The 15,531-nt window shown below is 39.3% G+C and overlaps 2 protein-coding genes across 2 annotated transcripts; both read right to left on the bottom strand.

The window, feature by feature from the left end:
- Positions 1-2,256: 2,256 nt before the first annotated feature.
- On the bottom strand, positions 2,257-7,151 carry LOC109889448 (serglycin). Its single transcript, XM_020480879.2, has 3 exons — positions 6,848-7,151; positions 4,995-5,133; positions 2,257-3,276 (listed from the first exon to the last, which is right to left on the bottom strand). Exons 1-3 carry the CDS (start codon positions 6,918-6,920, stop codon positions 3,063-3,065), a joined length of 426 nt encoding a protein of 141 aa, XP_020336468.1. The 5' UTR covers positions 6,921-7,151; the 3' UTR covers positions 2,257-3,062.
- A 4,836-nt stretch (positions 7,152-11,987) lies between these two features.
- Positions 11,988-15,407, bottom strand: LOC109889449 (KIF-binding protein). The gene is made up of 7 exons (XM_020480880.2): positions 14,792-15,407; positions 14,448-14,546; positions 14,153-14,232; positions 13,894-14,077; positions 13,542-13,635; positions 13,309-13,421; positions 11,988-13,212 (listed from the first exon to the last, which is right to left on the bottom strand). The coding sequence occupies exons 1-7, from the start codon at positions 15,302-15,304 to the stop codon at positions 12,334-12,336; spliced, it is 1,962 nt and encodes a 653-aa protein (XP_020336469.1). The 5' UTR covers positions 15,305-15,407; the 3' UTR covers positions 11,988-12,333.
- Between the last annotated feature and the right edge of the window lie 124 nt (positions 15,408-15,531).

Here is a 15,531-nt window from a genome sequence, read left to right as displayed (position 1 = left end):
GGCATACCTAGGAGTTTAGCTTCCTCAACTTACTCAATGGTAACACCCTTTATGCACAACTCCAGTTGAGGTTTAGATCTTAGAGAATGTTTGGAACCAAATACAACAGTGTATTACTAATCACCCATTCTGATAGTGACTGTAACTTCTTATTTAGAATTTCAGTGAGCTCACTGGCTTTGGGTGAAGACATGGAGAGTGTGGACTCATACAGTCATTCTAGCTTTGTGTAAGACCAGTGGCAAATCATTTGTAAAAATAGAGAAGAGTAACAGTCCAAGGCAACTGCCCTGAAGGACACCGCACTGTACATATGTGATGTTAAAGAATATTCCATTGAAGAACACTCTCTAGGTTCTATTGGATAAATATCTCTCCAAACGTGATGGTGGGTGATGCAAAGCTATAGCAAGTGAGCTTTTTCAATAACAATTTATGATCACTAACATCAAAGGCTGCACTGAAATCTAACAATACAACTCCACCTATCATCTTGTTATCCATTTATTTTGACCATTCATCAGTCATCTGAGTCAGTGCAGTTACTAGTTGAGTGCCTTTCTTTATATGCATGCTGAAAGTCAGTAGTTAACTTGTTCTCTGAAAAATAGCATTGTATTTGGTCAAACACAATTCTCTCCATCAGTTTACTTAGAACAGGCAACAAACTGATTGGGCGGCAGTTAGAGCCAGCAAATGTTGCTTTACTATTTTTAGGCAGTGAAATGACTTTAGCTTCCTTCCATACCTGTGGACACACACTCTCCTTTAGTCTTTGGTTAAAGACATGGCGATCGTTGTCCCCATGTGCATTTGCAAACCATAGTCTGGCTTTTTTTATGGCGGTTTTGGAGCAGTGGCTTCTTTCTTGCCGAGCGGCCTATAGGACTCGTTTTACTGTGGATATAGATACCTGTTTCTCATGATGTCAAGCAAAGAGGCACTGAGTTTGAAGGTAGGCCTTGAAATACATCCATAGGTACACCTCCAATTGACTCAAATGATGTCAATTAGCCTATCAGAAGCTTCTAAAGCCATGACATAATTTTCTGGAATTATCCAAGCTGTTTAAAGGCACAGTCAACTTAGTGTATGTAAACTTCTGACCCACTGGAATTGTGATACAGTGAATTATAAGTGAAATAATCTGTCTGTTAACAATTGTTGGAAAATTACTTGTGTCATGCACAAAGTAGATGTCCTAACCGGACTTGCCAAAACTATAGTTTGTTAACAAGAAATTTGCGGAGTGGTTTAAAAACGAGTTTCAATGACTCCAACCTAAGTGTATGTAAACTTCTGACTTCAACTGTATGTGTACATTTATTTTGCAATGATCTCGCACGTAACATGGGCAGTGTGGTCAGCATGTAACTGGTCCTGCGCAGCCTGTGATCATCATAGAGGGGATCTGAAAGCACATTTATGTTCCAGAGCGTCTTAGCTTTCAGGAATGGGGTTATAATAGTTTATAGCTAAAACAGTTCAAACTTACTATTTTGCTATCAACATTGAAACAAGGTCAAATAACAGGAAGTTCTGCATAATTTCAACCACCCAATATATAGGTAACTGCCAAAATAATGGAAACACCAACATAAAGTGTCTTAATAGGGCCATCAGGATAGAAATGATTCACCATAGGTTCAAGGTCTTCACTCAAACAATGGCTGTATATTTATTGGAGTTTACCTCTCGCTCTAAGGGGTTAAGTGAACCTAAACTATGCCAGGAAAATGCACCCCACACAATAACAAAGCTACCAGAACCCTAATTTGCTCAAGTGTTTCCTTTATTTTGGCAGTTACCTTTGTACTGAATTTAACATTTTAGTAATTGTTTTATTTAACCTTTATTTAACTAGGCAAGTCAGTTAAGAAAACATTCTTATTTACAATGACGGCCTACTCTGGCCAAACCCTGACGATGCTGGGCCAATTGTGCATCACCCTATGGGACTCCCAATCACGGCCGGATGTGATACAGCCTGGATTCAAACCAGGTACTGTAGTGATGCCTCTTGCCCTGAGATGCAGTGCCTTTTAACGCTGCGCCACTCCGGAGTCATTTAGCATTAGGCTACGAACGTTTCTATGTGGAATTTTCAACGTATATATAATTCTGATGATTATGATGAAAGTAGATTGATGTAACAACCTGTTAGTAAGGTTAAGTCAATGTATTTAAGTTGAAGTCTTACCCCTATTTCAATATTTACAACGCTGGTTGAAATGACATGAAAGCAGTACTGATTGATTACTTTTTTCAAATCCATTGTATTTTCAACATTGATTTCATGTCACAATACGTTGACAAATTACATTAATACAACATTGATTCAACCAGTGTGTGCCCAGTGGGACCTGATCACGAGACCATGAGCCCAACTCATGTCCACTAAAGAAACCTAATCCCATATCCTTAAATAGTTTATGGTTCAAATACCATTGGATTATCAAAACACGTTTATTTAAATCTTCCCAAAAAATATGAGTGTGGAATGATATAATATCAAATTGTGACAATTGTGGATATTCTGAATAAAGTATTATGTTTGACAATATTTGAAGAGGGAAAGACTATCATATAGTATCTTATAAATTTAATTGCAAAAGAAAACAATAAAAGCACAATATCCCCCATAAAACCACACGTTTTAAAACCGTATGAAAAATATAATTTGCTGAGCTCAAAAATAAAGGCTACTGGTTAAATCTAATTAATTACATTCTTGGCAGGTATTAAAAATAAAAACACACAAAAAAGCGATTAATTTGATCTCTTTGGTTCCATGGGAAATATGGGAAATAACTAAACTGTGTAAATGATGCTATAACCACTTACATTGCCCACACTGCAATCTTACACAGCCAAGCATCAATACCTGGGTCAAATAGCATGGTATTACTACTTTCATAAGATGCGGATGGCATTGACCAGAGAATACAATAATTCAAATGGAAATTCCGTTTTAAGGTGCTCATGGAATCATGAGAGGTTGCAAAATGCATTTTACACAACCGGATTGACATCACAATTTCATTATTTAGCATTCTGGCAGGCTACAGGATCAGGTGATCCTCTTTCAATTCCTGAGCAGGAGGCAGAGCCTGATCCATGGTCATTTTCGGTGGGAAGACATAGCCAGGGTAGTCAATCCCATCCACATCTGTGCTGCCCAACTGGTCGCCAGAGCCCTGCTCAGTTAAAAGGATTCCTGTGGCAGAACCCTCGCCTGACTGCTCCTCCGGCTCTGAGCCAGCCTCTTCTGGCACTCTGGAAGAAAAACAGAAGCACAGAAACGTTAGCCATTACAGTCTACATCCTCTGAGCTCTTCCTGTGTTTTTTCACTACCGAGCAGGCCTGGGAGTCTCTACACACCCATCCTCCCTACTTTGTTTGTCTTAGAGCCTTGGATTGTATTAAGTTGAAGTCACAAAGCGTTTAACAAGAAAGGCTGAGAGTATGATAACTCTATAACCGTTCTTGCCAGAGAATATATTGTTGAAACAGTGTCCAATCTTTTATTTTATCAACTTAAAGCAGCATTATGTAACTTTTTGGGCGACCCAATCAAATTTACATAGAAATGTGTGTTATAGAGCTGTCATTCTCATTGAAAGCAAGCCTAAGAAGCAGTAGATTTGTTTTATGTGCATTATTTCTATGCTTCCCGCTCTTAAGTTTCATTTTTGTGTCTTTTACATTCAGTTTTGTACACCAGCTGAAAATACAATATTTTTGGTTATGGAAAATATATTTCACAGCGGTTTAGAGTGTGCAATGATTCTCTACACTCTACCTGCTTGTTTTGTCACATAACCTGAAATGAGGCGAACTATTAGAATTTTAGCAACCAGGAAATGGCAGAGCAATTTCTACATAGTGCACATTTAAGTGAATGCGAAAATAACCACATGTAGATGAATCATTTGTAAAATTTTACAAAGTTGCCCTGATACCTGTGAAGAAACACTTATTACTCCAGTCACTATATTGGATTTATATGTTGTCACATAGTAATTATTTAGGAAATGCTTTGTAATTGCATAAAATACAATGTTGTTACTAACATAATAACAGCACTACTACACAGGTTTTATTAAAATACTGAAGCTTCTGTTTGCATGGTACTTTAACAAGTGTAATACACAAAATCCATAATTAAACTGTGTATTCCTGACTTCTTGCCATTGTACTTTATTATCGTATAAGGCAGGTTTTTATATTTCTACATGGTAATATGCTAATTTATAACGATAATAACTTTTTCTGCAAACAACAGTATAAGGAAGAGGGTTTTGTGAGATTCAACCTTTTTCAGTCTTGGTGTTTTTCTAACTGATACAATGTCTTGCTTAGGATTTTGACCACTAGAGGGGAAGTGGTGTCTTAGACCATATGATAGCAAATGTTTAGCTTCCTCAATAGTGAAAATGTTGAACAGAGCGTTTAACAGAGCTGAGTGCATATTGTTATCTTCTGTCTGTCGTAATATAATGAGTGCGGAAATCACACATATATAATCAGATCATTTAAAATAGGTCGTAGTTTTAACACTGATCTTTCAGCAGGATAATCTAGAACCAAAGAGTAGGCTCACAGTGTGTAGTTTATACTAATAAGAAGTCTTCAAAGTGCTCTCTTTCTGTATGCTTCCATCACTCTCGGAATAAGACCGAATATTGGAAGCCATTCAAGTCACACTACGCACCTACCAGGCCGATTCTGTAATTAATAACATTTCCTACAGGATATTGTGAAGTTTAAAAAAACAGATTTTGGAAATGTTTATGCTTAAGTGGGGCTTGTGACACAATTTGTCAATGTCCGTTATTGCAATCCTTTATGGGGACATCGCTCATCAAAAGCAATGGCGCAAAGAAGTTCAAGTTTGAACAATCCTGTCATAGTCTGTTCAATTCTGAAATTCATTAGCCCATAGAGCCTTGGTCTCCTGACAAATTGATCTGTGATGATGACATATACTTACATATCCTTTACGGCAATTGAAGGGAGTCTGTCAGGAGGCCCGGGCAAGTCCATCCAGGGACCCCGCTGTGTCTCACAGTTGGCATTCTTGGCGTCTGGACTGCAGTTAACCCACATATATCTGCCTTTTGCTGGAGCCCCTGTGTTTCATAAAGGAATGACAATATATAAACCTAACTCATTTGTGACAAAGGATAATTTGTCAACAATATTCCTATTGAATATGAGATATGAAATATATGCTTTTAAACATTGGAATTGGATTAGGATCCCTGTTAGCTGTTGCGAAAGCAGCAGCTACTCTTCCTGGGGTCCACACAAAACATTAAACATGATATAATACAGAACATTAATACATTCTGGAACGGCGCCTGAGACAGCGTTTTCCACCACCATGAACAAAACATCAAATTATGGACTTTCTCATAAAAGAATGGTGTCAAATCCCACCAAAAGAGTTCCAGACAATTGTAGAATCTATGCCAGTGTAACGGATGTGAAATGGCTAGCTAGTTAGCGGTGGGGCGCGCTAATAGCGTTTCAATCGGTGACGTCACTTGCTCTGAGGCCTTGAAGTAGTGGTTCTCCTTGCTCTGCAAGGGCCGTGGCTTTTGTGTGCTTGTCACCATTCATCCTCCCCAACAAAAATTATATAACAGTATAAAATAACTTGTTTTGGGGGTATATTTTGACAACTTTCCAAAAACATGTACTCTAAACTATTCTCGGTCCGTATGTACCAAGCGTCTCGGAATAGGGGTGTTGATTTGTGTTCAGTTTTGCCTTTAAGGTTATAATGGACAGAGAGGACCAGCACCACCACTCTGAGGGGAGCTGACCAGAACTCCAACTGTGAGAGGATCTGAGCAGCACTCCAACTGTGAGAGGAGCTGACCAGCACTCCAACTGTGAGAGGAGCTGACCAGCACTCCAACTGTGAGAGGAGCTGACCAGCACTCCAACTGTGAGAGGAGCTGACCAGCACTCCAACTGTGAGAGGAGCTGACCAGCACTCCAACTGTGAGAGGAGCTGACCAGCACTCCAACTGTGAGAGGAGCTGACCAGCACTCCAACTGTGAGAGGATCTGAGCAGCACTCCAACTGTGAGAGGAGCTGACCAGCACTCCAACTGTGAGAGGAGCTGACCAGAACTCCAACTGTGAGACGCGTTCCCATTTCTTGCTAGTAAACTTGTTCTTGCAATCTGTGAGAATATTTTAACTTTAGAAAAAACAAAAAAAACTAAATAGGTAGCCTACAGCTTTAGTTTTTGTTGGGCAGAGTGGATATAGGCCTACTTATTTCGCTTTTTTAACAGAAAACAAAGATATACCTTATTCACACAAACTCACAGTGGCTACTTTGTTTTTACACATTTAGCCTATATTATTATTATAAGGCTTTAAAATGTCTTCACAGTATGATGTCGGCCTACAATAGACGATGTCAATACTATGATCAAATTACACTTTCACTTATGCAACCACCCATTTTATAAATGGCAGCTTAAAGTTATGAGCAAAATATGCATTGTTCTATCTTGTGGGGCCTCAACCTTTTTCTTAATCGTACTCTATTCTGGTAGTAAAACGTGTCCTCCTGTCAGAAAATACAAACCAATTCACACAAAATAGTCAGTAACCTATATACTATTTTGTCAAGCGTGCCAGAAGACGTCAACTTGATAGCAGATGCGCGGATAAACGTATCAATACGAATTACTCAACTTTAATGTTATTATTAAAAATCCTTAACTATCCCTAATTACTTTTCCCAATATTTAAATATTCAAGTATCCTACATGTCGCTAATGCAAAAAGGTGATATAACCTACTATTTATTTTAAAACTTACCATGTCCTTTATCTGCGAGAAAGAAAATGACAGCCAGTGTCAGACAGATCTTCGATTTCAGTAGTCCCTTCATTATTTTCGATGCTGTAATGAGGAGACGACAATATATGCTTTTAAGAATAACCTTTATGTGTGAATATTCTGAAAGTACACCTAATCGCACTGTTGAATACCCCTAAACCCTGCCCATTTATGCGTCATTGTTTCCTGAAACCAGACGTTTTAGCAAGAAGTTTAACATCCGCAATGGAAAGTTCTTGTCTTCCATATCTAGCATGCCTACGTTCAGCGCGTTTAGTTTGTAACAACAACAAAAAAGATAAACACAGTAGCTTAATCTGGAAATTCCACGGATATACAAATTGGTAGTCACACTGTAGAACTTCAATAGACCATCATATATTGATAGAAAATGACACATAGCCTAATTTGAATCAAACTTTGGCCCAATAATTAGCCTAAATCCAATAGATGAAGTCCTAGATGAACAAATAAGATCTAAAACTTAAAACACTTAGTTGGTATGCTACCATGTAACATCTCTCCAAAGTCCCCCCCATTAATTTGCTGAAGGGAATTTTCAGCAAATGAATGAGCAGTATTTCACATTTGATTACCTTTGACTAATTTCTCAAGAATTCTGAAGATATTATGAAAATTCTATGTATTGTTAAAGTGACTGTGTGCATACTATATATCTAACACATCTACTGCAGCCCTCATCCTCCACATACAACACCCGTTCTGACAGTCACATTCGGTTAAAGGTCCCCATAGCACACACATCCCTGGGTCGCTCCTCTTTTCAGTTCGCTGCAGCCAAACACCCAAACTGGACAGTTTTATCTCAATCTCTTCATTCAAAGACTCAATCATGGACACTCTAACTGACAGTTGTGGCTGCTTTGTGTGATGTATTGTTGTCTCTACCTTTTTGCCCTTTGTGCTGTTGTCTGTGACCAATAATGTTTGTACCATGTTTTGTGCTGCTACCATATTGTGTTGCCACCATGCTGTGTTGTCATGTGTTGCTGCCTTGCTATGTTGTCTTAGGTCTTTCTCTATGTAGTGTTGTGTTGTCTCTCTTGTTGTGTGTGTTTTGTCCTATATTTATGCTGTAATTATGTTTTTTTTTTAATCCCAGGCCCCTGTCCCCGCAGGAGGCCTTTCGGTAGGCCGTCATTGTAAATAAGAATGTGTTGACTGACTTGCCTTTGGTAACAGGTGAAATGTTGAGGTGGGGTTATTCACTGTCTTGGATGTGGTCGGTATCGACCAAACAAATTACTGCTAGAAAACACCACACAACTTGGAAGAAAAGTGCATTTCGAACCATACTCAAATACACAAGAGTGAGAATATTAGAATTAGATGGATCTGACAAGCAATGTAAGCACTTAATAGAAATTATAAGTACATTAATGAAAGAGTATTGCTCAATGTCAGTTAAATTTGAAAAATGTTGTTTGCTGAGCTTTGCAACTAAAAATACTGTGTTGGCTTTTTAAAAATGGTATTTTACCTTTATTTTACTAGGCAAGTCAGTTAAGAACAAATTCTTATTTTCAATGACGGCCTAGGAACAGTGGGTTAACTGCCTGTTCAGGGGCAGAACGACAGATTTGTACCTTGTCAGCTCGGGGATTCAAACTTGCAACCTTTCGGTTACTAGTCCAACGCTCTAACCACTAGGCTACCTTAAAATACATGTCTTATTAACACATTTCCCAGTGTGCCTTTCGGCAAGTTGTATTATACTATATTGTAGTTAATTTACTTGTCAGAGACCTGCAGTGTCTCCACTTGCTTTGTCTAATAGCTACCTTTTCAGTGGTGTGACTGGGTAACACGCTTCAGGAGGGTGGTCATGTGTGTTTGGGAGGCAGAGGTTGTGGATTTGAATCTTGATATTAGCAAGCGACATGGTGTCCTTCATGCTTAAAATAGGGATGTTTATTAATTGCAGGCCCTTTAGCACACACTGTTATCCGAAGCAACTTACAATCATGCATGCATTCTTTCTGCACAGGTGGTCCTGGTAATTGAACCCACTATCCTGTGTTGCAAGTGCCATGCGCTACCAACTGAGCTACAGAGGACCACCACTTCTCCAAAATGTTGAGTAAACTCAAAAAGTCTGTGGAACTAGTTACTTAAAGATCTTGAGCTGGGCCACATAGATTTTTTTTTAGAGTGGCCTCTAGATTCTGATGATTGATCTCTGTCTTGTTAATTGGTCTCTTTAAAATCTTGTTTTGAAAAGGTGGCATACATGTGTATGAATGTTTTATTTTCAGCCAATGCGTAGTCGTAGATGTGAGATGGAACAGGAAGTGGGTTTATCGGGTGCTTTTATCTTTTCTCAGGAAATGACACTTCAGTTTCTTCACTGGCTTCGTACTTTTGAAGTCAGCCATGTTATTCATGAGATCAACACTTCTAACATGTTTAAGCCTTCGTACTTTTGAAGCCAGCCATGTTATTCATGAGATCAACACTTCTAACATGTTTAAGCCTTCATACTTTTGAAGCCAGCCAGCAATAGAATTGCCTGGCCTGGGGAACATACATAGCCTATGGAGTTTGTCTTAAGGGGGAAATGTGTTGATCTCAAGAATAACATGGCTGGCTTCAAAAGTATGAAGGCTTAAACATGTTAGAAGTTTTTAGTTCAAAGTGTAAGTGATAAATTCATACAAGAAAAACTTGAGTTTATTCACAATTTACTAAAGTTGTCCTGATCCTGTTGCTGTCATAACTCCATTGCAGCAAGTCACCTGATTGTATTAGGTCGCCTGTTGGAGCAACTGTCAGTCATACTTATAGGTCTAAACATATGGCTCTGCCAAACTGTCCTTTTCAGAAAAGATTGCACTGGAGACCCATCCTGATGTTCTGAGGAATCTCCTCTTTTTGCTTTTAGGCTCCATTACAGTCTACCCTTCAGCCATGTATCCCATGAAAACAAATTATACTGAAAAACTATTGGACTAACTTTACTATTACCACTATACATGTTATGACTGATAGGGAAGTGTCTGTTTTTGTTACTTGTACTCATGCTGTTGTTTTAGCTCATTGAGACAGTTTTCCAGACACAGATTAAGCCTAGTCCTGGACTAAAAAGCAAACTCAATGGACAATATCCATCGAAAATCATTTTTGGCCTTGGACTAGGCTCAATCTGTGTCCACTGAAAACCACTCCATGTTGAGCACTCATGCATGTAAACAGAAGATTTTCTAGAGAAGGGTAGAAAGATGAGACGTGAATGAGGTCATCTAGATTCTTTGCTGGCTGTCTCTTTCTCAAATATCATTCAGAGTAAAATTCCCTAGCTGAGCAAAAACTGAAGTGTTTGATGACCTAGTAAATGAAATGTCTTAAATTATACATTTTTCTAGGGCAGGGACAAATAATTTTTCAACTGAACTAATGTTTATTTTATTTTTGCGGACACTGTTTTTGTTGAGTAAATTATATCAAATGTGCATTTTTTTAAGCACAAAAAGAACGATTCATCTACAATTTTTTATGTTTTTAAAATAACAAGCATGCTCATCAGCTGTCTTGTCTGTCATCTCTCTTTAGCACAAATGGAGAAAAGATCATTCCTCTTCATTGGGCTTTTAAAGAGAGCGACTACACTGCCATTGTCAGGTTGAGGTTTCATCCTACAGCCAAGTCACACTAAGTGGAGCTAAATGCCTCCCACAGCCTCGTTGGCAACTTGCTCAGGAGAATTCACATGGTAACAACACAAAAGCCCCATCCGGATGGTTTTGCATTCAAAGTATATTTACAGAGCTGAAGTGGCAATAAATCTTGACACAGAGACACATTTATGCCTCTTAAAATGTAATTAAATCCTCCCAGCTCCTAAAATGTACAATTATGTACATCTAAGTCACAGAGCTATTATATATTTTTCTATGTAAGTCATTTATTACATGTTTGTATGAATGTTACAATAAAATGTTTCCTTTATAAAAAAACAAGTATTCATGGACATGATCATCAAACATTTGTGAACCTTTCAAAGGGGAACTAAGATGAATTTAAGTTTCTGCTGTATCCTGTAGCAGAGCAATGATTGAGATACAAAACACTGTTTATCAATAGATAGAAGCTGCTTAACAAAATTCTTCTTGGTAACTTGTTAGTGAGGAACTAATCATTTGGTAATAGATTAAGCTTATCAGATGTTTTTATATTCAGCTATGAACACATTTATACATTCATATTTGAGTGAAGGTTCGATTTTCTAAAAAACAATATATTCATTTATAAATGATGGGCGTGTGGATGCTATTTTTTATCAGAGGAAAATATTAAGTGATTCATACTAAGCATGGCCACATCTGCTAATACAGATAGCAGAAGGGTAATTTCCAATTAAAGGCACAATCTGATATTTCATCAGCCTGGCCCTGCCACTTTGTTTGGTAAGCTAATGGGGTTGAGGAAATGTAACAACATTCAAAATTCATATACAGAGCTATAGCCACAACGACTGACAGTTCATGACATCAACATAATACCTTTAATATATACTTTTTTTTAAACTAAAATTGTTACAAAAACCTAAGCAATGGAGGAAGTGTCTTAGATTTGGGTTTATGATAGTGTAAGACATCTATGCTTGTACTAGCCTGAGAGCAATGGGTATTTTTACATTTCAAATTAGTATAGTACTGACAATGAAGTAAAGCTCCTGTAGTACTACTAACAGAATGAAGTAGCTACATAAATAACTTCCACTGTAACTTCTGCCCTGTACCCTCTGTCTGTGGATATTATTAATAAAAGCATTGCATGAATCTATCATCTATTTGAAGGTCTGATAAAATTGTTTTTGATAAAAGAATTTCATGCAATTCTATGTCAGAAGCCATTTGATGAGTAACAGCGCCCTCTTCAGGTTCCTTGTAAGCCCTACACTCACTCCGACGTGGCCCACACCGCTGTCTACTCTGACGCAGCAACAAATCTACTTGGAACTCTAATAAATACATAGATACGATTTGATACTGTATTAAAAACACAATTGACACTTGCTGGACAAGAACACATAGATCGTCATAATCAACCTAATTGTTCAAATTAACTTACACAATTATAATTTGAGAGACAAGTAAAAGTGATTTGCACCTATGTTTATTTTGGGTTGTCAGTTGGAAATAAACCAAAAAACATCATTTTAAAACAAACATCACATATTTCCATTACATTGTTTTTAGCTACATATCTACATACCATAAGTTATTTTCAATCAGTTAGAAGAAATAAATTAGGCAATGTATGTGTTATCATGCATATAACTAATAGTTTTAAGCTATTAAAGGTGTGGTTAATTGGTCCAAGACTAACAATTTACACAGTGACATCAGGAAATGCAGATGGGGGTTGAGGAGAATTACATATGCAGTATATGATAGGGGTGTTTCAGCAAGCTTTGTCATGTAGCGTTTAGGACACATTTAGAGTTAGTTAGAGGAGGCCAGATTTGCCTGGATTCGGTTGATCTTGAGGGGCAGAAGGCTGACCATCTCTTCACTCAGCTCCAGCTCTGTCTCGATGGCGCTTTTAGCCTCTGGGTTGTCCTTGCAGTACTGGACCACAAAGTTGTAGCACTCCAGGGCGCGGTTCAGGTTCTCCAGCTGCACAGTTTTGCTGGACGAGATCAGCCTGCTGTGGAGACGAGCCACCCGGAACTTAGCCACCAGTGCCGGCCTCAGCACCTCGTCCTCCAGTTTCTCCGGCCATTTGCCCTCTGGCGAGCGGACGGAGTCGAGGAACATCTGGTAGAACTTGGTGGAGGAGGAGCAGAGGTGGTTAAACTTCTTGACCGTATGCGCATCCAAGTCGTCCTGCTTGTTGGCCACGGCCAGCTTGAGATCCATCATCTCGTAGTAGGTCTCAGCCAGCTCAAACTGCAGCTGGCGGCAGACGAGGAGGTAGTACTGGCTGTTCAGGTCTTTGCAGATGGGCTCCATCATGTCCACACGCCGCTTGTGCATCTTGCAGCGCCGCTCCAGGTCCTCCTCGAAGAAGGCCAGGGCCTTGAAGAGAGCGCTGTGGTCCTGCAGGATCTCGATGTGGTCTGTGACGTGGCCGTCCATCTCAAAGTACTCCTTGGCTTGATTTACGTAGGTCTGGCCAACCAGGAAGATGGCGCGGGCTTCCTCAAAGTCCACAGGGAAGACACAACTCACTTTCTCCTCCAGGCCACAGATGGAGTCAAAGGTGTCACTGGAACCAAACAGAACAGCACTCTTCCTTCCCCTCTCCTTCTCCTCCTCCTCCTTTAGCCGTGTTGCTCTTAGCTCTGCCTGACGATCCATATCTAGCTCTCCAATGTTGTCCTGCTCAGACCAGTAGACATAAGAATAAGATATTGTCTCACAATTATAGGATAATCATCTACAGAATTACATTTGATCTGAAGATATTTAAATTACCTCGAGAAGTTTCTTGGCATCTTGCAACAAATTAAGACAGTATTTTATCCAACACCTGGCTATTTCAGCTCTCTTCTGTCGAAGTTGGTCTCGCTTCTCAGCTTCAGCTTCACCTAAAGAAAAAGGTTTGAGATGTGTATTAATGAGTATTGAATGAAAGACAACTTTACAAACATTTCAGAAAGAGCATATACTATCAAGGCTGAGTATATGAATTCAGAGTGAGAACTTACTCTCCTGGGCAGCGGCTTCTGAGGGGACCTCCCCGGCCAGGCCTGCTATGACACTGGCAGCAGATAGACAGTGCCTGCCCTCCATGTAGAGGGTCTGGGAGGAAGAACAAAATATGTGAGATTAATCCAGAGTTAATGTTCTGTATTATGCAATGTTTCATGTCGACCCTCTGGAAGAGTAGCTGCTGCTTTCACACCATTATTATTATGGGATCCATAATAAATAGAAATGGGGATCCTATTAAAAATACCAAATATCATTATAAAGAAATCAAGTCATGTACTGACTGTAAATACATAACAAGTCATTCATCTTGATGAAGACACCACATTTTTACAGTTAATCATTTACCTTGGTGATGTAATATTGTGATAACGTGGCTGCGTTGATGGCCCATTCCAGAGGAATGAACTGGTTGAATTCCAGCTGTCTCTGCAGAGTGCTGTGGCAGTAGCCCCCAGCTTTCTCATACTGCTCCAAGTTCTTGTACACTTGTGCAAGATAGTACAGTGTGTGGGTATAAGCCATTTCAAATCTGTTTGAAGAGAGGGAAAAGTTTAAAAAAAGAGCAATGTCATTTATTTATGAAATTGTTGAGACTCCACAACACCTCTTGGTCCTCTCCTGTTGGGGTAATGCTTCTTCCTCTGCTACAAAGAATTCGGTGAGGTCCATTGGGGGTTGCCCATCCTATGGTGTGAATAAAACAATAGATTTATCCTTCAGCCTTTTCAAGGTCACAATTATTAAAACAGCCACCATAGAATTAAGTCTGACAGGACAATAAACTAGAATGCGGCTGGCCTTCCTGATGAAAGATGATGATGCTGCTGTTTTCTCTTCTCCCAAAATGAACCTAGCTAAGTAGGTAAATTATGCATCTAGACAGTGTCATGACTAGCTACCTCTTTCATGTAACGAATATACATTGCTTCTGCAGTTTCCAAAAATCCTTGGGCTTTCTCAATTTCATCCCTGCCAGCCCACAGAATGCCCAGTTGATTCTGTAAAAAAAAAGACAAAAACGGGAGTCAGTTTACAGAATTTTACTGGCTACTTAACTCATTATCTTTAGCTAAAGTTAGACCATGTGTGTGCATATTTAATTATACAAATATTATGCACTGGACTGCTAGTTACGGACTAAATTAAAGAGTGCTAGGTGCTCTATACTGCATTGTTGAGGGAGCTGCACTTTTTATACCGGCTGTAAACTGTGTATGTGATGAATACAATTTAATTTGATTACCCTGACTTGGATGAACAAAGACACGTTCTCGGGTGATATGCTGCACTTCTCCAGCAATGTCATGCAATTCATTAAATGTTCCTCTCCAGCAGACAGCTCTTCTGTTTCCACGTGGTTTACACCAAGATAATACTCCACCGCCCCGAGTTTAGCTGCTCTTGATCCGGCTGGTGAATCTCCACAGTGGCCTCTCCCAAAGCCCTCCTCCATTCCTCCGTCAACGGGCTGCTCTGTCGGGCGCTGGTCGGCTTCATCATTGACGCTCTCGTTTTCACCGACATCGAAATTCTTCAAAGAGCAGTAAATCTCTCTCAAAAGCTCCCTTGCCTTATACTTCGATCGAAAAGGGTCATTTTCTGGGTCTTTTCTTGATTCTACTTCAGATAGATCTTGAGCATTATTAAATTTGTCGCAAACTGCTCTCCACTCATGACTGTATGTGGAAGCCATGTTTGTTATTTCAGTATGACTCAACCGGGGACCCGTAGTTGGGATGCTCAGGGTCGTGTCCATTAGGACATATCGTTGCTAAACGTTTTGCAACAGAAAACAAAAACTAGCGTTTAGTGTTGGACAAGTTCAGGTAGTCCCTCCCTGTTTCAGTCCGTCTAGTGCCTAATGAATAGAACCCAGGACACGGTACGTATAAAGAAAGCTAGGGGCATAAAGAAATAATGAGATTCACAAAGGAATTTCAAAAGCTGCTTTTAATTGACAATTTAACTAGGACTAATTTAGCT

The sequence above is a fragment of the Oncorhynchus kisutch genome, linkage group LG25 (genome assembly GCF_002021735.2).
Source record: "Oncorhynchus kisutch isolate 150728-3 linkage group LG25, Okis_V2, whole genome shotgun sequence".
NCBI lineage: Eukaryota > Metazoa > Chordata > Actinopteri > Salmoniformes > Salmonidae > Oncorhynchus > Oncorhynchus kisutch.
This window is presented reverse-complemented; position numbering and strand designations above follow the sequence as displayed.

Excerpts from the sequence above, each read along its gene's own strand:
- LOC109889448 (XM_020480879.2), bottom strand. The coding sequence starts at position 6,920 with ATGAAGGGACTACTGAAATCGAAGATCTGTCTGACACTGGCTGTCATT. Across the intron at positions 5,134-6,847 it reads TCTCGCAGATAAAGGACATG|GGGCTCCAGCAAAAGGCAGA; the intron begins GTAAGTTTTAAA and ends TATGAAACACAG. Across the intron at positions 3,277-4,994 it reads TCAATTGCCGTAAAGGATAT|AGTGCCAGAAGAGGCTGGCT; the intron begins GTAAGTATATGT and ends TTTTTCTTCCAG.
- LOC109889449 (XM_020480880.2), bottom strand. The coding sequence starts at position 15,304 with ATGGACACGACCCTGAGCATCCCAACTACGGGTCCCCGGTTGAGTCAT. Across the intron at positions 13,636-13,893 it reads CACAATATTACATCACCAAG|ACCCTCTACATGGAGGGCAG; the intron begins GTAAATGATTAA and ends TCTTCCTCCCAG. Across the intron at positions 13,213-13,308 it reads ATGCCAAGAAACTTCTCGAG|GACAACATTGGAGAGCTAGA; the intron begins GTAATTTAAATA and ends TGGTCTGAGCAG.